Raw genomic sequence first — 25924 nt, forward strand, 5'->3', positions numbered from 1 at the left:
AAAATTTCAGGATTTCAAACAGTCTTCTGTGTGATGAGTATTTTGGGCAATGGAAAACTTTTCAAATTCACTGGAAAAAACATTAGCGTTTCTTCATTTTTAGAAGTTGGGATAATGGTTGTTGAAAAGCCATTAGGGATTCCATTGGATTTTTAAAAAGGTTTCCATTAAAGCCTGCTTCTTTAAGTAACATTGGTCTGGTTAGAATATAAATCTCAATTAACTAGATCTCAGAGATTTGTTAACCTTTTTAGTAATGTCATTAGATGAACAATTAGTGCAACCCTGTCCTGGTAGGAAGTTTAATTTCACTATCTAGTTGAAAAATCAAAACAGATGCAACAAGATTAAAAGTAGTTTAATGAAAAAAACATTAACAACTGTCAGGATCCAAGTTGCAATCTGGCTTTTGTTGGAATGCTTGCCTCAAGTTAGTGATCCATTATCTTGTCGTCATATGTCTGTGCTTGTCTGCTCTGGATATAGGAAACCAATGGGCATTGGGTTGCTGGCTTCTCCTGCCTTGTATGTCTTGCTTCTTCGTTGTTGTGATCTCTGGGCCTTGCAAATATGTTCTTATGCCTGTACAAGGACTCCTTAGGAATGTTTTAGGACTGAATGATATCGTGGGAACCCTGCTTTCTCCCAATCTACCATGCACACCCAAGAATGCCATGCTATTCCCCTCATTTTCTCCAAGTGTCTTCTAGTTTTCCTTGTCTGTAGCTTTTCTGTCTTTCCTGTGAAATGTAGCTCCATTTTTGGGAAAGTTGCTATTGAACTCTTTTGTGAACAATGTTTTCTTATCCTGTTTCTTTTTCTTTGGAAAAAGACAAGCTATACAAGTATATTGTTCCAAGGGGACGTAACAAAAATTGAACAAATGAAATAATTTATTGCCCTTTTCTCCTTGAGGCCAAATTTACAAGTAGTTACTTGAATGGCAGTTGATTACTGTAATTTTCTTGCCCAGAAGGGAATCACCTATTCATTAAGGTATTGATTACTAATATTTAATGTTCGATAGATAGAGTGGACTCACTTGCTTTATTACAGACTGTGGTTCGACCTAGGAATGGTTAGCAAAATTGCTGATGCAGGTGTAATATTAACAGTGGCTAGTTCCTTTGGGTGAAGTGTTGTACTTGAAAACAAAAAAGAAAGAGAAAACTGAGTGGTTAGAGACTGAATAATGTCATGGCTCAGTGCCAGCAAAATTCTAAAGCAGACTGCTGAGAAACAAAAGAGCGGAGGAGCAGAATATTTAAATCAATCCCAAGGATAGAGAAGTACAAAAAACTAAAGAGAGAAAAGCACTTTCCTCCACAAATCTTTTTTTTTTTTTGAGGGGGGCGGGGCGAGGGGGGGCTGAGCATATGAATTGGCATCTAGAAATCATGCAGTGATAGATAGTCAGCTGGAAGGGAAAATCATTAAATTTCCCTGTTGGAGCTCCTTACAGAGAACTTAGAGATTCATAGAGAGGTATTCTCAGGAAGGAAACTTTTTTTAATTCACAGTTTTCCCACATTCATAAGGAATGCCCTTAACCTCAGTGAATTTGGAGGAGTTAATGTAAATTATTTTATACCACCTTTTGAAGCAAAACCTTTTCAAAACAATTCACTAAGTATTTTTGTAGACGTATAAAATGGATTCACTTTTTTCTGACCTGCCATCTGTCACATGTGGCTACCTGCTTACTTGGTCTGCCATCCATATCCTCTTTTTTCTTTTCTGGTTTCTATCTTTGCATTTTAAAGTGAGAACAGGTTGCTACCTTATCTGCTCTCTGCCCAATGATCTGTTTGATGCATTTGTTTGTCCACTTTAAAAGGCTTAATATTAAGCCACTAGTGGTGCAGAGTTCTAAAACAAAATGCCACTAGCCAAGCTACAGGACTGAACTTCTTCTGAAAGTAGATACAGAAGCCCTGGATTGCACTTTGAAATACATGCAGTTCCCAGGTTACAAAAATCTGACTTACAAGCGACTCATAGTTAAGAACAGGGCAAGACAATAGGAAGCAAGAGAAATATGCCCTCAGAAGGGAAATTCACTCCTGGAAGAGTTGTCATGAGGAAAAGGTGTCTCCACTGAAGCTTTATCACCAATCCTTCTTTCCACAAGAAGCCAAGTGTTTCAAAATCCAATTATCAGAAGGACAGAAAATGAGGTGAAATCTTATAAATCTTTGGAATCTGTCTTCTGAATATTGGGGACTGCCAGTATGGTGCTTTTATTGCTCATTGTATGCTTATCAAAGGCATGGATGGCAAGGCTTCTTGAACACTAGCATTTTTGTTATGACACATTTTGTTCCAGACATCACTATTTATAAGTTCACAAGTGGGTGTACATTTTACTGCACAAATTAGGATTTCAAATAAAATATGGGAGAATTTGAAGAAATCAAATGTGGCCAAAAGACTACCAATTATTTTCCTTTCCCCTGCAACTCAGAAAAACTATTAGTCATATGTCTTTTTGATTTGTTTCTTATTTCATGACTACTTGACATTGCTCAATTTGGCCATTTATTGATTTAACTGCAGTGCTAAACTTTTTTTTTTACAATTTTAAATGGTCAGGAAGTCCCCATATTACAAACAACATAGGTTCTATAGGTTTGTTCTTAAGATGAATTTGTATGTAACTCAGAACAGCCAAATATATATTTCTGTCTGCACCACTGTTGAGAAGGTTTCACCCCACTTTCCGTCCCTGTGATAATTGGATTTTGAAAAATTTGACTTGTAGTGGAAACAAAGATTGGTGATAAAACTTTTTCAGGAGTGAATCTCCCTTCCTAATGGTAGATTTCTCTCACTTCCTGCTGTCTCACTGTTCTTAACTATGAGTCATTTGTCAATCAGACATTTGTAACTTGGGGACTGCCTGTACAATATCTTGTATTACATGTAGTGTTATATTAATGTATTCTTATAAATTTCCTTTGGATATGTAAAATTTTAACTAGTGGCTTAACAATTATCTAATGTGTTTTCAAAGCCCCCCCCCCCCCCCACACACACACACACAGACAAAACTCAAAGTCACTTTATATTTTGGCTCAGTTCACATCTTCAAATACCATGGCAACCTGAATCTTTTTCCTACTTAGACATATTGTCTAGTTCATTACAGTAAGAATGTACTACATTTCTAACAGTATGCTTTTTGTTCTTTCATATTCCAAAGTTGCCTAACACACGATTTAGAGGCAGAGTACCATATCTGAAGACTGAAAGTGCATTGAAATGCTTCCTGCCTGTGCAGGCTGGGTTTATACAACTGTGATGCACTTGGTAAATTAATTATTCATCTGAATCAGATGAGTGTAACGGGTCTCTTACATAACCCTAAAATCATTTCTGGAGAATTTGGAGATTTTTTTGTAGACATATGTGGGAAGAAGCAACCCCCCTTTTTTGTTTTTGTTTTTGTTTTTTGAAGTGGAAGAGTACACAACCCAATTGGTAATATCCAATCAGACCTGTCAGTTGATATTCCAGCAATCTACGAGTATCTTTCTTCTCAGTTGAAAGAGTGAACCAGTTTCCACTGCAATCTCCCTTGGTAGATGTGAGTTCCTATACTGTAAATATGATTGTGGAATTATGATTTGGATAGCTCATACTTTTACAATAATATTTTTTTATGAAATAATGTTAAAATCTGGGAAGGAAACTGCTTAGAATACTGAATGTATTTCACCATTAAGCAGTGACTTCATTTCCCCATTTTACATAGTTTATACACTGTCGACGGTACTTTACTTGGTCTTGATAAATGCTATTGTACTGCACTTATTTGGATAAGGAGTCAGATTTTTAAGTGAAACCTGGCTTGAATTGTTTCCTTCCTCTGATTCTTACTAGTAAAATTTCCTTTCAAGACACAGTAGAGACATATTGAGTAATAGCGAATGGAAATTACAGGTTCACATTTAAAATACTTGCTAACTACTGTAAATGGTTTAGCACTTTGGTTTCCCTGTTCGTTGGTTTTCTATTCAGTCAACAGAATACAGACTCAAAAGTTAAAGGGGAGTTGTTGAATACTTTGAATAAAAAGGTTTAAAGTATAAAAGGAAGCTAGTGAAACTGATGATAAGATTTTAAATTAAAAATAAACTGTAGAGATCAAATAATATTCCAACAATTTACTGGACAGTGTTTGAACTAAGTTACTGTTTTGAAGCCAAATTTGCAGCTTATAGTTATTTGGTTGATTGTATAGCATCAGGACATTCTTAAGTTTCTGCAAACAAGGAATAGTTTATTTCAGTACTGTACCTCTGTCAGAAATTTGACTAACTTTTCCCATTGTTTCCATTGTTTTCTGCAACATAATTCTTTCAATAATTCAGTCATACTTTTTCTTTCTGTTTTAAGGTATTGCTATCAAGGAATCGGCTAAAGTTGTCGATCAAGCACAAAGAAGAGTTATGAAAGGTGTAGACGATCTAGATTTCTTTATTGGGGATGAAGCAATAGAAAAACCAACATATGCAACAAAGGTATTTGAAGCTCAATCTGATATTTTTGAAAAACCAGCCACCTTTCATATAGATTTGTTGCTCAGTCTTTTTAGATTTTTTCTTGTAGAGTAATAGACTCATCTGTCTTGAAGTTAGCATGTAAACAGAATGCTAATGATTCAGTCTAGAAATATCCAAATAGAATCAGTAGACAACATAATGGAATTGGCAACTTTACTGCATGGCATTTCAGTTTTAGCTTTATTTATTACATTTCTGTTCAGCAGATGTGTCAAAGTGAAATGATAGCCTATCAGAGTCTCGGCTAACTTCAGAAGTGAGCATGGTTTTGAATATGTTTTCCTCATCTAAAGTCAGAAATCTGATCATAGCCACATAACAGCTAGTGTAATCCCGTGGCTTGTTTACATTAATTTGTCTTATCATACTGGTTTCTAACTGCAACAATAAGGAAAAAACAAGGAAAAGGAAGCAACCTAAGCAATGTAACAAGTGCCAAATAAAAACATCAAGTAGATTAAAACAAAGCAAAGAATTATGCATTATGTATTGTAGGCTATATTTCAGAAGAAGGAACTGGGAAAACCACCTCTTGAGTTTTCCTTGCGAAATTCATCAGTCACCATATTTTGACAGGCAGTGTAAAGGGTCATGAACAGGCAACCATAAGCAGTGACAGTATTTCTGACTTTGTGGGACTGACCAAATACAAATACTGGTATTTCTGAATTATAGGATATTGAAAGGTTTGAACCTGTCTTATCTCAGTGAAGCATGGCCTTCTCATTAATAAATGGACATCTTCCTTTGTCTCCAACATTGAAAAGTTAATTAACCCTAATTTAGAAATGAATTGATTTCAGAGAACTGATTAGTGAACTGGCTAGTTAATATTGGTATGGAAAGGAATTGATTTCAGAACTGCTCAGGAAGCCTGTGAATATGTTTCGAAAGTTCACAAGCCATGTTAACTATGAATGTGAGCAGATTGATCAGATAAACATTTTCTAGTTGTTGGAAAGTGAGCCCTTTGTACTGTTCAATTTAATGTTAATAATGTTAATTTTGAATTCTCCTGGGACATTGATGGTAATGCCAGGCTGCAGTTGGTATATTCCATACTACAGGTGCTGCTTTCTGGGCATCCAAAAAAATGGACGGTCTCTAATACCACTTCCAAATAGTAAATCTGCTCTTTAAGGGGAAGGAAAATGCTGTTTATAGTGGAATGAAACTCACTTGACTGTTCAGACAGATCCCTTACCAGCAGCTCCTCTCTTTTCTAGATTTAATTGCCAGCAATTTTCCAGCTTCCCTGAGTTCATTATTGAAAGGGGGCACTGTTCATTTCGTACTTCCACAATTTTACATTCAGATCCTCAAGATTTTTTTTCACAGAAGTTTATTGAGCTGCACTGGTTGAACATTATCCATAATAAACTCATTAGGACACATCCTGTTATCAAATTCCCAAAATTGAGGTTAATGCAATTTTTTTTCTTCAACAAGATCAAGAAACAACTCAGAGTGAGCTTCTAGGTTTTTTACAAGTCACTTGGAGGTCCAGTCTGGAGAAGTATTTTGATAAAAGAAAATACTTGGGGACATATGTACATAATTGATTTGACGCTTCATATTCTTTAGTATTTTAATTTAAATTGGAAAATGGCTGAACCTGTTAAGGCTTCTTTCAAATTTCCTAGATCTAAAAACAAAACAAAAGAAGGTGGGGGAACAGTTGTATTGATGTGAAACATTTTCTTTCTGCATTACAGTGCATATTTTTCATTGCTTGTAAATTAGTTTTGTCATTGCATTTTTCAGGGTGGTGTTAAAGAAGAAAAGAAAAAAAGATACTAACTAAACCCTTCACTTTTTGTTAGAATTCCTATTTTTTGCAGGTAGAAGAGTTATCTTTAGGTTGATACACAGATGGATGTATATAATTCTAACTTAACTTTAAAACTTTGGGTATTTTAAACAGTGGCCCATTCGTCATGGTATAGTTGAAGACTGGGACTTGATGGAAAGGTTTATGGAACAAGTTATCTTCAAGTATTTAAGGGCAGAACCTGAAGATCATTATTTTCTGTTGGTGAGTACAGCCTATCGAAGCTTCTAGTATTTGGAACATTACCTTCTCTGTACACAAAGTTGAATTAACTATGTCATTTACTGCTGTTCCTGAAATTTATGTTTTTATTTATGTTCACTAATCAACAAATATCTGGGCTGCTCACAGCACATATCGAAATAAGCAATTCAAAACATCCTACAGTCATTTGAAAGCTACTAGAAAATACAACTTGAACACGAGACTTTCCTGTTAGTGAAGACAAAATGTAACAGTTAGAAACCTGAGGCGTGCAATTTGACCAAAAGGCATGCCATTTAAGGTTCCATTGTTGGTGATCCCTCATTCTGTTTACCGGGAAGTTACTCAAATAGGGAGGGGTGTTGCCATTTTCATTCGGCAAAAATTCAGCGCATTGGCTCAGTTGTAAGGTCTATCTGCATGAAACTTATCTCAGTTTTAGACCCCATTTACAACTGCAGGCCTGTCAAGTTTCAAAACAATTCACCAATCTACTTTTTTAAAGATTTATTTTAAGTTTTTACCATAACATGTTTTAAAAATAAGACAAACTGCAAGAGAGGGTTCTGGGAATTGTAGTCGCTGGTTGTGTCTATTCTCAGTCAATCAGAGCATGGATATAACTAGGCTTTTATTGGCTGAGAAACAGAGTGAGAGAAAAACTTCACCTCCCATCATGCTCCGAAGGGAACTTTGAGACTTTTCAATGCCTGCCCCATGCAAGTGATGCAGGGCCCTCTCTGGAGGAGGTGCCTAGAAAACTTACCAAAAAGCAATGGATGGTCGCTGCTGTTAAAAGGGGAAGGAGGAAAAGATGCTGCAATAATCCCATCTTCTCCAGGAGCCCTGCAGCAGCCCCTGCCTCAAGTATATTGCAGACTTGACTTTATCCTCTCCAGTAGCCAATAAAAGCTGGCTCTCTTAATTTGTTTTGCCAGGCTTTTTGGCTCCCTCCTTCCCATTTTGTTTTTGAAAATTATATGAAACAGACTGCCAAATAATACAAATCATTTTAGTTCAAATTGATTCGGGCCCAAGCCTATTAGAAACTCAAAGAATAAACCACAACTAAAACAGTAAAACCTTACATTTTGCTTGTAAAAAAAACCAAGACCATAACGTGTCATGCACACTTTTGTTGAGAATGTTTAACCAAGAAGACAAGCTGGGCAAAAGTTACTGATAAATATACACAGTATTCTTCTTTTGTTAAGAGCCCCAGAGCTTCTGAATTTTGCATGTCTTTGCTTCTATTTCTCTTTCCCAACTAGCAAAAACTATCTATGTTGAATAATGGTGTCCTGGCAACTGCATTTTAGATAAGTATCTCTCCAGAAATACAGTAGGAATATGTCTGCTCTTTGAATAGAATTGGGCCTATTGAAACAACTGTTGTTGCTAAGATACAATTCTTTGTCACAGGCATTCAATTTCCTCTACTTTTTAACTATCATTTAAGTGATACACATCACCTTAATTTTAATCTGCTTACCAGGATTTTAATGTCAAAAACAATGTATGACCCTGTAAGTAGACTGCATTACACCTTCAGTATTTTAGTGGAGGGTCAAAATATCAAAAAGTCATTGGAAATAAACTATGTTCAGCTTCTGATATTGGAAATAAACTACGTTCAGCATCTTGGTGGAACACTGGCAATTAATATGAAGTGCTTTAGGCTATTTCAGAGTATTTCAGAGTATTTCTTGCCAAAGAATATCCTGTGAAATTCATTGGATCGTCATAGGTCAGCAGGCAACTTAAAAGCACAATTATACACAATGACAAAGGGACAGAGGGGTGACATGAAATAACTGTACAGCAGTGCAGTTAAGAATAAGACAGGGTTTCCCCCACCCATTTGCTTGTAGAGCTGACATCGTTTTATGTGTACCATACATCAGAATCCCAGAATTATTCAGTCCACTGTTGAGCAGTCGTCCAGTGGCTATCTCAGTTCAAGAGATGTCTGACAAGTATAGACAGTTAGCTGTGTTACCATCATTATTCACTTTCCTTTCCCTCAACATGGGCACAAATAGAGCACTCAAATAATAGACAGTCAGGCTACTTGTCCACCTTCTTTTCTGTCTATTAAAAAAAACCCCAATTTCCACATGACATTCCCCAGCTCATGGTTGATGGTACAGCCATGTACTTACTTAAAATGGCACTTTCCTTTCATGGAATAAGAAACTTCAAGTTATAGGTTGAAAAATAAAACAAATTCCTTTTTGTATTTTAAACTGAGTTTAGACCATGTGAGACTTTACAGCATTTAAATAAAACTTCTTACTAGATCGTTAGATATATTATATTTGTATGATAGATACAGAGCATATGGATGCATAACATCCTAGAAAACTGTAAAAGTAAGTATCTCTGAGATCATTTTGGGAGTTGATGTTAAAAAGTCCAAATTCATATTAAAATAATATTTGTATTACATGTTTTGTAAACACTAGTATGAGTTTTGAATTAATCTGATACTTTTCTTTTACAGACTGAACCTCCTCTAAATACTCCAGAAAATAGGGAATATACTGCTGAAATCATGTTTGAGTCCTTCAATGTTCCTGGGCTTTACATTGCTGTTCAGGTGAGATATAAGTTAGTGTTGTCTTGCATGTCTGAAATACAGGTATACCCCAGTTAACAAGCAGATGTATTCCTGGCATTACTACTTCAACATAAAAATTGATAGCAGAAATAACTAAAAGAAAAAGAATGAAAATCAGTTCATCATTTCAACATATTTTAGCAAATTTTATCCAATACTAATACACATGTGAAATTAAAAAGCCAGGCACAGCACACCATGGACAATCTAACAAAAACATTTTGTATCTTATAGAAATAACTTAAGTCCTGCTGCATATTTTTTATCACCTTCCAATTTTTAATGATTTTCATCTGTGCTTTAGCATTCTAAGTATAACTATTAAGTCAGGCTTATATGTGCTCCCTTTTCTCTGGTTTGCTGTTTACAGATACTTAATAAGAGATTCCGAAGGAAACTGCTCTTTTTTTACCTGTAGAAAACAGGTGCATATAGTCACAGTACAACTTGCTACTGTCCCATTTTTCCCATCACAAGCTTTGTTCCATTGTTTAGTGAGGTCATGCTGCTGGTGTCTGACACTGATATCACTGTGTAACACATTTTTTGTTCCTGGGTTATAAATGTCATTTTCTTTTTTTTCTAATTGGCTCTGTCATCAAAATATAGGAAAATTTTATTAAACTGCAAAAACTTTGTTGTTGCAGGACATCCTGCAGCACATTTTGCTATAGATTTAAAATGAATATCTCATTGAGTCTCAACCAATTCAACATAGATTGTGGAAGTAACAAAATTGGGGGTTTTGGAGTATAACAACTACTCAAAGCAAGTGTTTCACAGTTAAACAGGAAATAACACTTTCAAACCAAGAATAGAAAATATGTCAATTTCTTAAACATAGTGTAACCTGAGTTTCTCCAGCCTTTCCTCATCATTAAATGCAAGTGCTGTTAAAAGGTACAGGCAGATGTAAAGAGACCTCAACAAAAGAACTTCTTTATACAAAACCGTTTTCCAGAAAATAAGGTGATATTTAAACTAGAGCTTTTCATGTGCTATTAGAACGAAATGGACATAAGGAATTCCTGCTTTAAATCTAGCTGTCTGTACAGTGACTATGAATGTTTCGTTATCAGAGATGCCAGAATGTGATGTCAATTTTGTTTGAAGCTAGATATCTAAGTTCATTGTAGTTGGGCTGGATATGAACATACAGCCTGACCTGTATTCCAATCTGAATACCTCTCTTACAGCATCTTTTTATTAGGCTTGCCTCCCACTAGGACTTCTGGCTGGAATTCTCTTTATTCATAGAGGAAAGCCACTATCTATCTATCTATCTATCTATCTATCTATCTATCTATCTATGTACTGAGTTTGAGAGGAGGGCCATGTTTAGCTGTGTTTTCAATCAACTCCCACCCATCCTGCTTTGTAGGAAATTATCTGTGCCAGCTGAAGTGATGAAATCATCTGTGAAAATTTTCCTAATGATTAATGTTTCCATGTTTTTTTTTTTAATCAGTCACTTGCAAAAGGCATGCTTCATAAAATTCATTAAAATATATGTTTGGAGAACTTTGCCTTGCTCACATAAATAGGATCCTAGGGAAACAATGTAATTCAAGCGGTTCTGAATAAGAATTGAAAAATCCTGCAAACGGTGACCGTGAAATGAGCCATCTCCACTAATCTTAATGGAGGATAATTAAATTCTTTTTAAGCAGATCAGCAGATAAAAAGAAGACATTATACACAGTTTGAGTGTGTTTGATTAAACAGTGAATGGACTCTAGTCCCTGTCCACCAAATTTAAACAAAACATGTATGGGAAGCACATGTTTCAGTGGAGAAAATAAATACAAGTATTTTAATAAAATAACTTCCACATGTTCATGCGTGGATATAATGTTTGAACATTTTCCCCATGTCAGATATTTAGTTTAAATGCTTATGGGATGTTAGGACTTAATTAACTTGCATTTAGTAAATATTAAATCATATAATATTAAATCATACTGGGTTCTGTGAAGAACATCGGGTGGTTTTTTAGTCCAGAAAGCACACAGTCTTTCTTGCGATGCATATTTTTGCTGCTATATTTGGCTAAAAGGACAGTTGTTATGTTGCTAATAAATGGTTAATAAGTGACAACAAGCTGTTTACATAATTGCTTGGTCATCATTGTAGCTTTGTTCTCTGTGTTTATTTTTAATTTTTGTTGGCTTTTTAGGTCAGGAAACTGATGAACTGCAGTCATCTACTATATTTTAAAATTAAGAATTTAATGTACTTTTTAAACCTCTAAATGCAGTTCTTGTGTGACTATTTTAAGAGACAGATTGTGTACTCTATGGTTGTATCTTTCTATTTCATGTCCGGATAGAACTTTCCCAGGCTTCTCTTTAAACAATGTATACAATGTCTAGTTTAGAGTTTAATAAATTTATAAGTGAATTACTTTGCTACCAAAGGAAGAACAAAATTGCCATAGAGAGCATAGTTCACATTTTAGTCTGATCTATAATTACCTGTGAAATAAGGTGCACTTAAGAGGACAGACTCTTAACTGATATTGCTGTGCCAGTTTGCAGGAGGGATTTACAGTAAAAATGGCTCTGGTCTGTTGATTTCCAGTAAACAGAGCCATCTTTGAATATTTTTAGGATAGGTGGATATTATCAGGATTGTAATCTAATCGTTCTGGATTGAGCCTCCATTAGTACGTCAATTCCTCAATATCATGTTCTCTTGAATATCTTATTCTCTGTTACAGTTTGTACTTCATTGATTTTTATTTGCATTATTCTAAATTTGCAGTGATATTTGACATTTCTGAGCCATAATTGGTTGATTATGGTTTCATTTGTTTAAAGACAGATATCTCACAACCATTAACAGTCCTTCACTTAGTGACCTTGAGTCTCACAATGGGAAGGTAAAACAAGTAGAGAGCAATGCTGCTATGGTGAAATATAAAGGAAATAAATGTTTCCTTACACCAATCCCAGAAACAGTGGGTCCTTGATGCAGGAAGCCCTTCTCAAATGCTGAAAAGGAATGTTCTCTGATAGTTTCTCTATCACAGTGGTAATGGGAAGAAAAGCACTCATTTCCAGGCAGTTTAAATCTAGCATCCCTTTGGTTGGATCATGCCTGTATCTGTCAGTGTCTTGTTTTATAAAAACAGACCTAGCACTAGAGTTCAAAACACACCATATTCTTAGTTTTTAGCACTGTATATGTTTTCATGGATTTTAACTGCGAATTTTAATACTGTTATGCTTAATTCTGTTTAAATATTTGCATATTTGTATATTTTAAATTATGTGGCCATACTTTTAATTGTAAGCCACTTTGAATCTCATCTGAGAGAGATAAAATTGGGTATAATAATAATAATAATAATAATAATAATAATAATAGCGTGTAGAGTACTGCTTCAAGTATTGGAAACATTAACAGTGCAGTTTATTTGATCTTTTATGGCTTTGAGATTTAATTCTTGTATTCCTTTATTCACATTGTGCAGTGTAATGCTATTGTATGACATGATTTTGTCTTCTATGACACTGTTTTTGTTGATTTATTGACCTCTGAGCGTCCGCTCAAAGGCACAAAAGTAAATAATGAAATATGCTACCTCAGTCAGCTCCGAAGCACGGAGCAGCACTTATCTTTTATTGCAGTTACTAAAAACTACAAACGATTTACAGGAGCAGAATATAACACGTCCATTTTCTAGCTGTACATTGCTGGAAGTTCTACCGCATGGCTATCTGATTCTCTGGAATATAAACACATTACCCGAAAACTCAAAACTTATTCTCTAGGAATCAAGCACAGCTCTATGCATGTAACCCTTACACTGCATTGCTAAACCACACACAGTTTAAACTACAGACAATATTTCATTACATTTAAACCAATGTTCTAACAGTTTCTTGGTGAATAGAATTTTAGAGTGTGTATAAAATACCAAAGTTGTTTTTCTTTTCCTTTGATAAGGCTGTCCTTGCCTTAGCTGCATCTTGGACATCCAGACAAGTAGGAGAGCGAACACTGACTGGGACAGTTATAGACAGTGGAGATGGTGTCACTCATGTCATTCCTGTGGTGAGTAAACATTTCAATATGCTAGGTTTGTTAAATTGGAATTATACTGTTTGATAATGGGAAGAATAATCTTGTTGATAAATATTTTCACCATCTGCCCACTGAATTATGTGTTATATAAAATATGCCACCTATTATGCAAAAATACTAGAATTTGTACTTAGGATGAAATGTAATTTGTAGTTCCCCTCTGAATGAATTTGCTTTTTTCAGTGTCTGTAATGCAATGTCGCATATTGAAAGGGAATTTTAGGACCACCATCAATAGTTATCTTTATTTTGTTCATTTTTGTCCCAGACCTGTGTTGGAAACTGACAGAGGAAAGACTGAGCATTTTTCTCTAAGTATTAATCTGTTATACTTCCATAATTTTTCCCAAAATAGCAGTTAACAGAGCAATTTTGTTCCTGTTCTTTTTGTCGGCTGGGAGAAGGGAGAGCTTACCTTTTCCCACTGCTTTTCAGATCTGATCCCTACTTTCAAACTAGCAATTCATTAGTAGCAGTAAAACAAAATGTAATGTTTTTATAGTCATCAGAAAGCTTATAGTCTATGTAATATTTTAATTTGTTGACACTTGATTATTGCCATAATATACAGCATTACACTGGAATTGTATTTGTTTGTTTCTTCTTTGAGCCTTTGTTTGCTTTTATAGATGAATTCATAGTATTTGATATGACTGAAACTTTGTTGCATTTTCTTCTAGGTATGCTAGAAGTTTAATGAATTATTCTGATAGTACTATTAATTAGACAATATTTTCTTACATTAACTTTCAAATTCTCATATTATTTGTAAGCATTCGTGTTAATGTTACCTATTTCTGACAGTTTCCTATAATGAACTATTTTCTAAGGTTTTATAAATGTAGGGTATTTACTGAACTGTATTCTCTTCTCTTTTAGTTCTCTAGAGAAATATCTAGTATGAAATGTAATAATACATTGCTTTCAGTATACTACTGTCATACGTCTACAGTGTGTCATATGAAAAATACAGAGCTATCTGTTCACATCTCCCCATTGGCTTAAAAATGTGACTGTACTTGGAAGTGTATTACATATTATGGTAGAGTATGACCTCCATATCCACAGGATACATTTTTGAAACACCCCCCATGGATACCTGACTACCAAAATATGGAAGCATACCATAGAATCACCTTAAATATTGAATCATGGTTAAGGTGTCATACTGTAATTGAAAAATGGGTTGAATTTTCCACATATTCGTTGGCCTAGTTCACTCTAGTTAAATAACAAGGTTTTAGGATGAAATTATGATCTGTATGATTATATCAATATGAAACATTTCATAACAGTCTGATAATATCCTTTACATCTCCCTCCAGAACTCTCTTTACTTGGGCTCCTATATTGGTAATAGCTGATACAGAGCTATCTCTATAAAAAATGATTTCCAAGTCTCAATTTCAATTCATTGGGGACCAGAGAACATTGGCTGTTTTATTGTTGAGCTTAATGTTGACATGATTCATCGTGTGTTGAAAACCAAGCCTTATCCCCATGTGGGCAAATTTACCGGAAGGCGTAGAGTAGTGGGACTTTTATGTGATATGTACTAATTAGTACATTGTACTAATTGAATGTTCAGATATATCCTCTAAATCACAACACATCTGCTTTCAAGGGTATTTTGTACTGACTGAAAATTAAAGCTAACCTCTGAGATGAAGTTCATTGAAGTCTTTTATTTTCAGGCTGAGGGTTATGTGATCGGCAGCTGTATCAAACATATTCCAATTGCAGGACGAGATATAACTTACTTTATTCAGCAATTGCTAAGAGAGCGAGAAGTAGGAATCCCTCCTGAACAATCATTGGAAACTGCTAAAGCAGTGAAGGTAATTTTGAAAAAGTAGATGGATGTTTATTAATACAATAAACAGATGATTTAGTCATTTTTTTGTCTTCAAGTAAAAATATGTATTAAATTGCTAAGACAAAACACCTGTACTATATAGGTGATTGCTAATACATGCCCTTGTGGTTTCCCATATGGAAATTGTCTAGCAGCAACATTGTTTTCTTTTAGTTGAATCAACTGGAACTTTCTATAGCATTGAGACATGGCAGTTAAGGTGCTATAAAATTGTATTTATTCTACGGTTTAGTTACACTCTGTGTTACAACAGCTTGTCTATTTCTAGGCACAATTTGTAAGTGCTGATTATGACCTTTAGGGCCCTAAATGTATTAGGACCAGATTATCTGAAAGAGTGCCTTCTGTCATATGAACCAGCCCAAGTGACAGGTTTCTGTAGGAGAGACTCTTGTCTTTCTTCCACCAATATCTAATATGTGCTTGTCAGGAACATGAGAAGAAGAGATTTTTCAGGGACTTTGCCTAGAATTTGAAACTCCCTGCTGGGCATATAAAAAAATCTGGGGGTGTATAGAATAATCTGATGATTTTTTCCTCCAGTGGGGAGAAAATCAATTACTGTACTTGTTTGTTGTGATTTGCAAGGATTAAATAAACAGAGATTAACATTCCAATTTCTCATAACATTTCTCTATCTCCATTGATAGTCTTCCGTTGGAATACAAAACCAAAGTTAAACTGATGCTTGTCTTTTCGATTTGATTTGCTTTTTCAGTTGCTCTGTGTAATAACCTTGCTTTTAATTTAATGATAATTTAGTTGGTTTTTATTTTTAAATGTTCTCATTAATTTTTTTATATGGATTCAAATTAATTTTAATTGAGAGCTTTACTATCAGCTATCTTGGGCATATTTTATGGAAAATCGGGGAAAATGTAAATATGTATAAACCAATACAGGTTTTCTTCAGGTTAACAAGTTGACAGATATCTTTGCTTTTCTCTTCTCCTGGGAGAAAATACTGTAGCACTAAAAAAGGTTCTTACTTGGTTCAGCATAATGAAAAGGCTTAATTACTTTTTTTTGAGGTTCTTTGTGCATCTTTCCCCTAGATCACATCTGTTATTACTGACAGATTTTAAATTCTTGAAGTATAGTGTTACTATAGCAACAGTAGGTTTGAGCTTGTGGTTTCTACATCTCTTGACTGGAAAAAAATCCTATAACATTTTAGACTTTTGGGAAACAGAATTTTTCTCTACTGGTGCATAAAAATAAGCTTAAGTTAACACCAATTGCTAATTATATAAACATAGCTGGTATTAGCCCAACAATATTGAAGGACTTTCATTTCTACATTTCTTAAACTTCAAAGAGATTTATGTTTCTATTGCCTTTACAATGATATATTAATGTTTTGGAAATTTTGTAATTGTTGGCTATTCTTAATTTTCAGGAACGCTTTAGTTATGTGTGCCCTGATTTAGTAAAAGAATTTAACAAGTATGATGCAGATGGTACCAAGTGGATTAAACAATATACTGGAATCAATGCAATCTCCAAGAAAGAATTTACCATTGATGTTGGGTATGAGAGATTCTTGGGGCCAGAGATCTTCTTCCACCCTGAGGTAAATTGTGGCTGAGAATATTGACAAGCTAAAAGCATAATTCTGTGCATAGTTTCTAAGAAGTATATGCCACTGTGTTGAGGGGCTTACTCCCAGTTATTATGATTTAGTTTTTAGTTCACAACATAGGAAACATTAAGTTGTGGTTTTGATTTTAACTTATAGGTCTTCAAAGTTGGGATTCAGTGTCAGATATTTTTTACTTAAAATACATAATTACAAAGAAGAATGATATCTACCCCACCCCCCATCCCCCAGTTTGATGTGGGCCAAATAGATTAAACATGAAATGTAGCAAATTTTCATGATGCAGTTGCAGACTTCAAAGGAACCCCCCATAATCCTAAAAAGAGAACAGTGAGGAACACACACTTCACAGCATGCTTTCTGTAAAAGTTTCTGTCTTCCCATTTCAAATTATATATTAACCATATTAGGTTTTCTGGCTAGCTGTAAGAACAAATGTTTCTTCTAATAGCTATTTTTCCCATACTGAATTGAACTACTTGATTCAGCGCTCAGCATCTGAAACGTGTGGGTGGCTTCTGAATTGTTCAGGACAATAGTGACAGCAGCAGGCAAAGTGCAAAAAAGGAGCAGTTTAGATAGCTTGGCTCCCCTCAAGCCCTGTTTTCTGTGACTATGCTGAGTGGGGAAGCTTCTGCTTGTATAAAATACTTTCCTTCTCATATAATCCCTTTGCTGTGTGCCTGAAAATCTATTCCCCAAGTCTCCGAAGTGTGATTGGGGGCATAACATCTGCAGAAGGGAGTGGAAATGTGATTCATGGTCTGATTCCATTTGAATGGTCGTGCTTGGTTTTCTCTCTCTCTGTTTTAAAAATTATTTAGGAATGTGTGTTTTTATTCTAATCTGCCATCAACGTCATGTATCAGAGGGCATAATCTGTGGTTCTCAGCGTTCATGCAGTCCCTATGATTTAAAAAATATTTATTTAATTTATATGCCATTTTTTTCCCCAGATAAAGACCCAAGTTAGCTTATAAAGCTTGTTCCTTGGTAATCCCCATAGCCAAGAGTACTCCACCCACCATTGTCAAGCTGATAAGATTGGCTGTAGTGATGAGGGCACTCCTCCAAGATTATTATTCAAACTCAGTGGGGAGGGGGTAGCAGTACAATGGAGGAAAGTTTGGTATATGTGTATACATTATGTGAGCACTCACCCAAAGTCAGAAGCACCCTTCTATTATGAAATGTTTTACACTCCTGATGTTAATTGTGCTTTACAGGAGGACACCTTTTCCAAGATTTCTCTTTGGGAAAGACCAAAGAAAGTGAGAAGGGAGAAACAAGCATTTGATGAGGAATACTTTGAATAAATAGTAGTTTTCAGTTAAAATGATTTTAGAGATCTCATTTCCATTAAATTGAGTTAAATTAGCTTTCCTTTTTATAAGGTTTTCCTCATGCAGTTCTTAGGTTAAACTCCACAGCTTTTTGTTCTCTTATTAAGAATTCTGGAATAACATATTCTTGCCTCAATAGGTCAAAATGAATTTGGATGTTACAATTAGACAAGGGGCTTCTGTAGGTTTATAAACTGTTTTACAATAAAATTACAGGAATCTCATCAGCTTTATACTAATAATAGTTTTTTTGTTGTTTTTAGTTTGCTAATCCAGATTTCACACAGCCTATCTCTGAAGTAGTAGATGAAGTTATTCAGAATTGTCCCATTGACGTTAGACGTCCACTATATAAGGTTAGTAAAGCTAGAGAAGTTGTGTGCAGACTGCTTTAGAAGGTTGCTTTTAGGCAGGTAAGTTTGTCCTTACAAACACTTTGATTGAAAGCTGAATAATAGCTTTGTCAGGCATGCAGGTAATTGCATAAGAGAGAGAATTGATCATTTAGTTATGTGTTGTGTGTACTGAAGGGAACTGGCTCTCCAGAGTTTCAGATAGGAGTTCTTCCAAGACCTAGGTGTAAATGCTGCAGAATGTTCCTGGACTTTTTCCTAAACAGAGTGCATACGTTATCACTGAGACATGAAACTTACCAAATGCATTTTTAAACATGGCTTATATACTTCATTGAATGAATAAATATGTTTTGGTGCCAACTAATTGTAAGTATTCAATTTTGGAAACGTGATGTATCTATCTTTTTTCATGCTGCTGTTTTCTGGGAGTCTCTGTACTAGGATTCTCATGGACTATGCAGGTTTGGACAGCTATCTGTAGTCCAAATTATCTAGAAACGCCTTGTTGGATAAACATGGACAGAGGAACCCTAAATTCTAGTAGTAAGAAAGTTACAGAACGAGTCAGTCCAGTATTTTCCAAGCTCGTGGAATACCGGTCCCCTCCCCCTGCAATTTTACCTTTTAAAATTCCTTCTTGAAATGGAAAACTTCTGTGCAAACCTACTATAATTGGTCCTGATTTGGGATTGTGTCAGGAAGGAGGGTAACAACCTAAGACTGTTTCTGGAATGACCCATTTGAGCCTGTTCTGGTATGAGGAACACATGCATTACTATCTCTATGTCTTTCTACAAGTCTGCTGATGGTCATGGGAGTGAATATACCATCTTGATGCTGATACCTTCTCTCTTGGCACAAAAGCACTTGTTCCCCACTGGCAAGGATCAAGATTGGGGTTTTATTCTGTTGCACAATTTTAAGATTTCTTTTATAGATTGGGTTTGCTCAGAATAAAGTTCATTAAATAATGCCGTGGATTCGTGAAAACACTATTATTATAATGTATTCATGGCCTAGGTTTTCTTCCTTGAAATACTCATGTCTTCAAAATATTGATTTGCAATTGATGTGGAAATATCTCAGACTTTTAAAGACCATTTAAAATAGACATGAATTATCAAACATTTTGCAATTTTATTTCAGAATATTGTTCTCTCTGGAGGCTCAACAATGTTCAGGGATTTTGGCCGTCGTTTACAACGAGACCTGAAAAGGACTGTTGACGCTAGACTGAAACTCAGTGAGGAACTGAGTGGCGGAAGACTGAAGGTTTGTTTCTGAGATAATACATTCCACTTTTGTGAAGGATCGTGTGCCTTGGTTTACATATCTGTTTGTACATTTATGACATCTTGTGCTTATTCTGTCTCCCTCTTCTTATAAAGTATGAATCTGCTTTTCCTTTCTGTCCTGGTGAATGTTTTTTATATGGAACATAGAATTTCTCTTCTTTAGAGTCAGCAGCAATGTTGAGGGAGAAATAGATTTTGCTTCTAATATATAGGCAAGATATGTTTGAGTAATGGGGACTTAATTCTTTTGAAATCATGGTTGCTGAATTATCTCTTTCACAAGAACCTGCCTTCCTTTTTATTCCCTCCACCTCTCCTTCAGCTATTCATTCCAATTCATTTTAAAACAAACTCTCAGTCTTATAGCATCTGAATTTCATTCAGCCATGTGAATTGACAACCTCTCGTTAACTCTTCTACATTTTGAATAGCATTACTTTTCACCCATTGAGAAGGCTATTTAGACCTGAGCGGGAAGCCGCGCGGCTTCAGTTCTGTAATAACAGAATTGCTCTTATTAATTTGAACTGCTTCCTCTTTTAATCTTTTTCCTTCAACACTGAAACATATCGAAATAACGCAAGGGCAGGAGTAGTGCAAGCATGGGCATTTCTTCCTCCCTGTATTCCTCTTCTTTTTACTATTTTTGCAAACAGTAAAAGTAAATCAGCTGTGTCATCTGTGGATACCTCACTCTGAAAGGTACCAATGGCGAGTGAGGTTCTTCGGTGAGGTTCCCATGGGGGCTGCTATTGCCCTTCATGACCACCTCTTCCATTGTACTTTGCTCACAGTGAAGACAACTCAGAAAAATGTATGAGAGGTTATTTAATCTGTTTTTTAACAACATTAATAAAATTGATCACAGATTAATTTTCAGATTTGTCATAGTAACAAGGACCATTTACCAGTCTGCTGTTTAAACTATTTTGCGAGACCGGAAGCATTTATTTCAGTTGCTCTTTAAAAATTACTGAAACTTTTATTGTTTGAAAGGTGAAATGATCTTGTTTGAAAGGTGAAACATCTAATTTTTTTCTATGAGTGACTAACTGCTTACTTGGGCATAGCCTTTTTAGCAACTTCAATTACTGTGTGCTGTGCTTTGCTCTGAGTCACAGAACATGTTAAAAATAGATGTAATATAGTGACTGTAATGGAAAATCTTGGGAATTTGAGTAGTTTTATTACAGCAGTAAGCAGTTGGAATCAGTAACATTGGGTTTGATTGTGTCTTCTATAACTTCTCTTTGGACTCGCTATGGATGACATTTTTGGAAAAATTACTGTTAACGTTTTTAATGCCAAACAGAATTATTTGGAATATCAGTAGTATATAGGATACTCCAAATTATCAAATCAGACTATTTTAAGCATCTAGTTCAGCGTCATCTTTGGCATCAATTTTAAATGGCAGCAATTTTTTTAGGGTTTAGAGTGAAGGTCATTACCTTCTTCTTGATCTTTTTTAGATGGAGATGGATCCTTTTAGAAGTACTAAATTTGAAACATTCTTGATATAAAATACATGTTCTGCTTTGCTGAAAGTATATATCAACCATACTTCCAAATACAGTTTTTGAATTTTTTATTATTCAGTAAAAAGAAAAAAAAATACTAAAAAGCAATTTATCATATGTAAAAAGTAAAACTACTACAAGACCATCACCCTAACATAAAGGATACCTAAACTAATAAAGTCCCTGCCTGACTTGCTGGGCAGGGAGATTGCGACACTTGGCACTCTCCTCCACCCACCATATTGGGAGGAAGCTTCTTCCTCTCAGCAGGCTTTGCTCTGTACGTGCTTGGGTGGCACACATAGAGCCAGCAGCCAGTTAAGGTGAACCATGCTGTGATCGGCTAGTCAAGGCGGATCTTCCCTCAGGTCTGCCTGCCGACTATTTAATCTAGTGTGCTCCTCCTCCAGCCATTTGCCTTTGAGCTCTCACATGCTAGAAACATGACTATTGGGACTATTCTTCACATTCATTATCTGTTGATTTTTACTCCTTGTTTTTCTACTCTCTTTATACAGCACCATGTAGTCATACTTCTAATTTTAATAACACTTCTCGAATTCATAAACCTAGTAGTTCAAATTTGATCCCCCATCTTTGCTGTAGCAAAATCATAAATAAATCCAAGACCTTCAAGTTGGTGAGGGATTTCTTCTAATGCCATCCGTTAGTCAATCTTAACTAGCTGGCAGATCTTCACCAGCCATTCTTGCATTGGATGGCTGGGTCTTTTCATATTTGGGCATAAACGAATCTTCCATGTTTTCTTTCTGGTTGATTTTGGGGCCTTTTTACAAGACCAACAACACATGAAAAATGTCTTAACATTTTTCTCATGTTCCAAACATTTATCAAAACTGCATTTACCACCTCTCAGTGCAGTTTTTTAAAATTATTCAGATTTGGAAATTCAGTTTTCCCCTTCAATAAGAAATCTTGTTTTTCTTTTCTTAGGAAAATAGTTTTTCATCATGACTTAATAAATTTTAATAGATCTTAATAGATGTGTTGTTTAACTTCCTCATTATAAAAACACTTCTTTTGATCTGACAGTTAACAATGATTAAAATAACATTTATTTGCTTAATTCTTGGCATACTATAAGTCTTAAATCGTGGATTGCACATTTAATACATTGGTATTTATATATTAATAGGAATATTCTAGCCACACATGCTACTTTCAATTGCATTTCTCTGTTGGGCAGAACTAATAACGTTTCACTGATTTTCTTTTCCATTGTAGCCCAAGCCTATTGATGTACAAGTTATAACACACCATATGCAAAGATACGCTGTTTGGTTTGGAGGATCCATGCTGGCTTCCACAGTAAGTTGATTAAAAGCATGTTAAATCTAATGAGAGCTTTTCAAACAAACAAACAAAATAAAACGTAAACCTGATATTATCTTTCAGCTTTAAGTTTTAATGCATCTTCTCACAGGTTTTGACTTTGGTAGGAATTACTGTTAAATGTGCTTGAGAATCCAGAATTAGGACTTGAGGCCAATTAAATATTGTATTAAATGTGCCACTCCATGCAGGATTTTATTCTCCTGCGCTCCTTATGTGCAGTCTATCCCTTTCACTATGCTCTGGAGGTACCATCAGACAACTGGAGCAAACTGGAGGTATGCAAGGTGATGATATCACATGAGGAAAACATAACTGGACACAACCTTTAATTGCTATATAAAAATGCTCTCAATATTGTGCACAAACCTTACTGTGCAAACCTGAGAGAGACTTTCCAAAGCTGGATGTAACCTCTGAACAAACTTGAAATAACTTTACCCTCTACTGTTATTAGTTCAGTGACCTATTTCAGAAACGTGTCTTTGTATAGGTTTCTGTCTTTGGTTACATAAAGAATAGCACAAGGACAAAGTTGGGATGGAATTTCTGAAATCAACTGTTTGCCTATTTCTCCACTATGTTACCAATTTACCAGACCAAAGAAACAGAAACACTCGAGTGCTTGATTTCCCCTTTTGTCTTTTCTTTTTTCCAGCCTGAGTTCTACCAAGTATGCCACACCAAAAAAGATTATGAAGAAATTGGTCCTAGCATCTGTCGTCACAATCCAGTTTTTGGAGTTATGTCTTAAATCATGGAAGAGTCAGATCTGGCGAGGCAGGGAGATGGTCTTTCTAAATACTTGTTTGTCTGGATGACTGGTATTAAGATAACAAAACATGACTTGAAAATAAGAAGAAAAAAAAGACCAAACACAATTAAACAGGAATATTTTAATAAGTGTCTCAACATGCAGATGTAGTGGGAAGCCAAAATGATTCAAAGTGTTTTTTTTCTTTTGATTGAATATTTGAATCTGTGCGTAAACAAAACAAAAGAAGTGGGTTTTTGTTCTTTCTGTGCCCTGATATTTTGTACATTAATGGAATATCCAAGATTTGATGGAATTTGATGGTGTGTAGATAGTCAGCTCTATAATTCTTCAGTTGTACTCTTTATGTGTACACTGCAAGAGCTTGTTTATATTTCATACTTTTTATACATTGAGAAAAATATCAGTGAATGAAAGAAATGTAATATTTGACAAGAAAAATACCAGTGACCAATCTGAGGTAAATTGTAAGAAAATTATGCCCACATGAAGATTAATCATGTGACACTCTAGTAATGATCATGTGACACTCTAGTAACTTCAATTATGACCAATCTTAAACTTGGGTTCCACACACAATGCAACTTGGCAAGTGCTTTTGGAACTAAGGAGCTAGTATCTTGGATTAACTGATGCCTGCTAGTGCTTTCTGATTACTCGGTGCATTTTCATTCTATTTCTTGCTTTGGAAAAAAAAAGTAAAGACAAGACTGTTGGACCAGTATTGCAGTTCTGTAGTGTCATTTCTAATTACAAACAAATACTCCAATTTTCAAAACGGGTGTTTTCCACCATTCCAATAAAGGCACAAAAATTCTTTTTCATGTTTGTGTGGGGCCTTTCAGTCTCGTTAATCGTTGTTCATTTGTGAAGGTTGTTCTAATCTGCCATGGCAGCACTTCATTTCGTAACTTCAGAGACAAAAGATGGGTATGTAAATTCACTACACATTTGCAAGTGGTACTTGTGTATCTGTTTGATTATGGTTATCCACTTAAGTACAGTTTTAAAAGCACAGTTTCCAATAATTTTTTTCTCTCATGGTACAGCTAAAGCCCTGTAGGTTCCGGCAGTGAAATTCATGCCAAATCATTTTTCTAGTTTGTAGGTGGTGTGGTAAGATAAAGCACACAAACTCATACAGTGATTAAAATGTTCACACTCACTTCCTGTGGAATAAAGATAACTGCATTGCCTAACTGCAATCTCAGGTTTTTTAAAGAGGAAGCCGAGTTTATCTTATAATCGAGCTACAGCAATGGGTGTCCAAGGTGGAAATAAATTTTAAGAGTACAGTCTTTTAATTTAATTTTTAACATTGTAGGCATTTTCCTAATAGCCATCTTTATGTTCAGCGACGAATGGAAATTCTAGGCTAAAACTATGATGTAAATAATAACTAAACAATCCATGATAATGATAGCTTTGTATGACTTTTGAAGGGTAAAGGCTTGTAATTGCAAAAAGCTTATTCACTTTATTATTATTAAAGTAAGAGTGCTCATGAACTTGTTAGGAAAGGAGGAGGTAAATAATTGTGAAGGCGCAGTCTAGCAAGACTCTGAACATACTTGAGTTGCACAATTCTTCTAGGAAAAAAATGAAAGACAAATGGCGAAGACATTAACTAAAAGGGGCAATGCACAGATTGGGAGGAGACATGTCCTAGTAGCTGAGATAACATAAAGGCACTTTCAGGTTTTTTCAAGCGCTTGGGGAATGGATCATTGCAATAATAAGAGTGGTTGTCGTGATGTGCTCCAGATATCTACTTAACATTTCATGGATAAAGAGCTCCCCCCCCCCCCACCCCCCCATTGAGATTTAAAATATAAAACCATTGGGTCAGATCCTGCATTATATTGGTGGAGTTTCCTTACCTGCTTTTTGGTATATTGAATTTCATTTCTGCTAGCAGACTTCTGGTTAGGATTATATCACCAGTCAGTATATTTTTATTGTTATAGGGAATCATTATTATTGTGGATTGATATATGATTTAATGTAAATTTGGTTACGTGCTTACATAGGAAATGAAAAAATGAACAAGGGAAATCTGACTGTAATCAATGACATGTTTTCCTTATAATTTAACCCTTATTCATCCAGCATGGCTTCAATGTACAACAGTTCAGGCCAAGGCTTTTGTTGACTTCTATGTACTCTGGAGAATCTCAATCTTATTCAGGCATTGTATTTTCAGTATAGAGGGAGCTGGAGTGTCTCTTGTGTTACAGAAGGCCAGGTTAAAGTGGATGTGGTTGCAACTGATAAATCTGACAGTTTTGAGTTCTGTAACTACATTCACTCTTAACTCTTTTTGGCAGATGTTGTCAACATGAGATCTGAAATGGTGGTGGCAGAACTGGAGCTCTGATCAGGCTTATTTTTGGCATGCTATGAAAATTATTTTGGATTCTCACTGGGATCATTAGGGGTTTTTAAAGGACTTTTAACATTATTTTTTTAAAAAGAATATAGCTTCAGTTAGACTTCT

General features: G+C 35.3%; 1 protein-coding gene across 1 annotated transcript in view; it reads left to right on the forward strand.

Moving 5' to 3' along the window:
- ACTR3 (actin related protein 3) overlaps positions 1 to 24251 on the forward strand; it is a 50390-nt gene extending 26139 nt beyond the window's left edge. Inside the window, exons 3-12 of the mRNA XM_060775712.2 lie at positions 4399 to 4523; positions 6490 to 6600; positions 9104 to 9199; positions 13172 to 13279; positions 15004 to 15147; positions 16585 to 16758; positions 18392 to 18484; positions 19631 to 19756; positions 22545 to 22628; positions 23311 to 24251. Coding sequence (XP_060631695.1) covers positions 4399 to 4523; positions 6490 to 6600; positions 9104 to 9199; positions 13172 to 13279; positions 15004 to 15147; positions 16585 to 16758; positions 18392 to 18484; positions 19631 to 19756; positions 22545 to 22628; positions 23311 to 23406 — 1157 coding nt within the window. The 3' untranslated portion in view covers positions 23407 to 24251. The remainder of the gene's footprint in view (positions 1 to 4398; positions 4524 to 6489; positions 6601 to 9103; positions 9200 to 13171; positions 13280 to 15003; positions 15148 to 16584; positions 16759 to 18391; positions 18485 to 19630; positions 19757 to 22544; positions 22629 to 23310) is intronic.
- Positions 24252 to 25924: the final 1673 nt, after the last annotated feature.

Source organism: Anolis sagrei, chromosome 1, assembly GCF_037176765.1.
Source record: "Anolis sagrei isolate rAnoSag1 chromosome 1, rAnoSag1.mat, whole genome shotgun sequence".
Taxonomy (NCBI): domain Eukaryota; kingdom Metazoa; phylum Chordata; class Lepidosauria; order Squamata; family Dactyloidae; genus Anolis; species Anolis sagrei.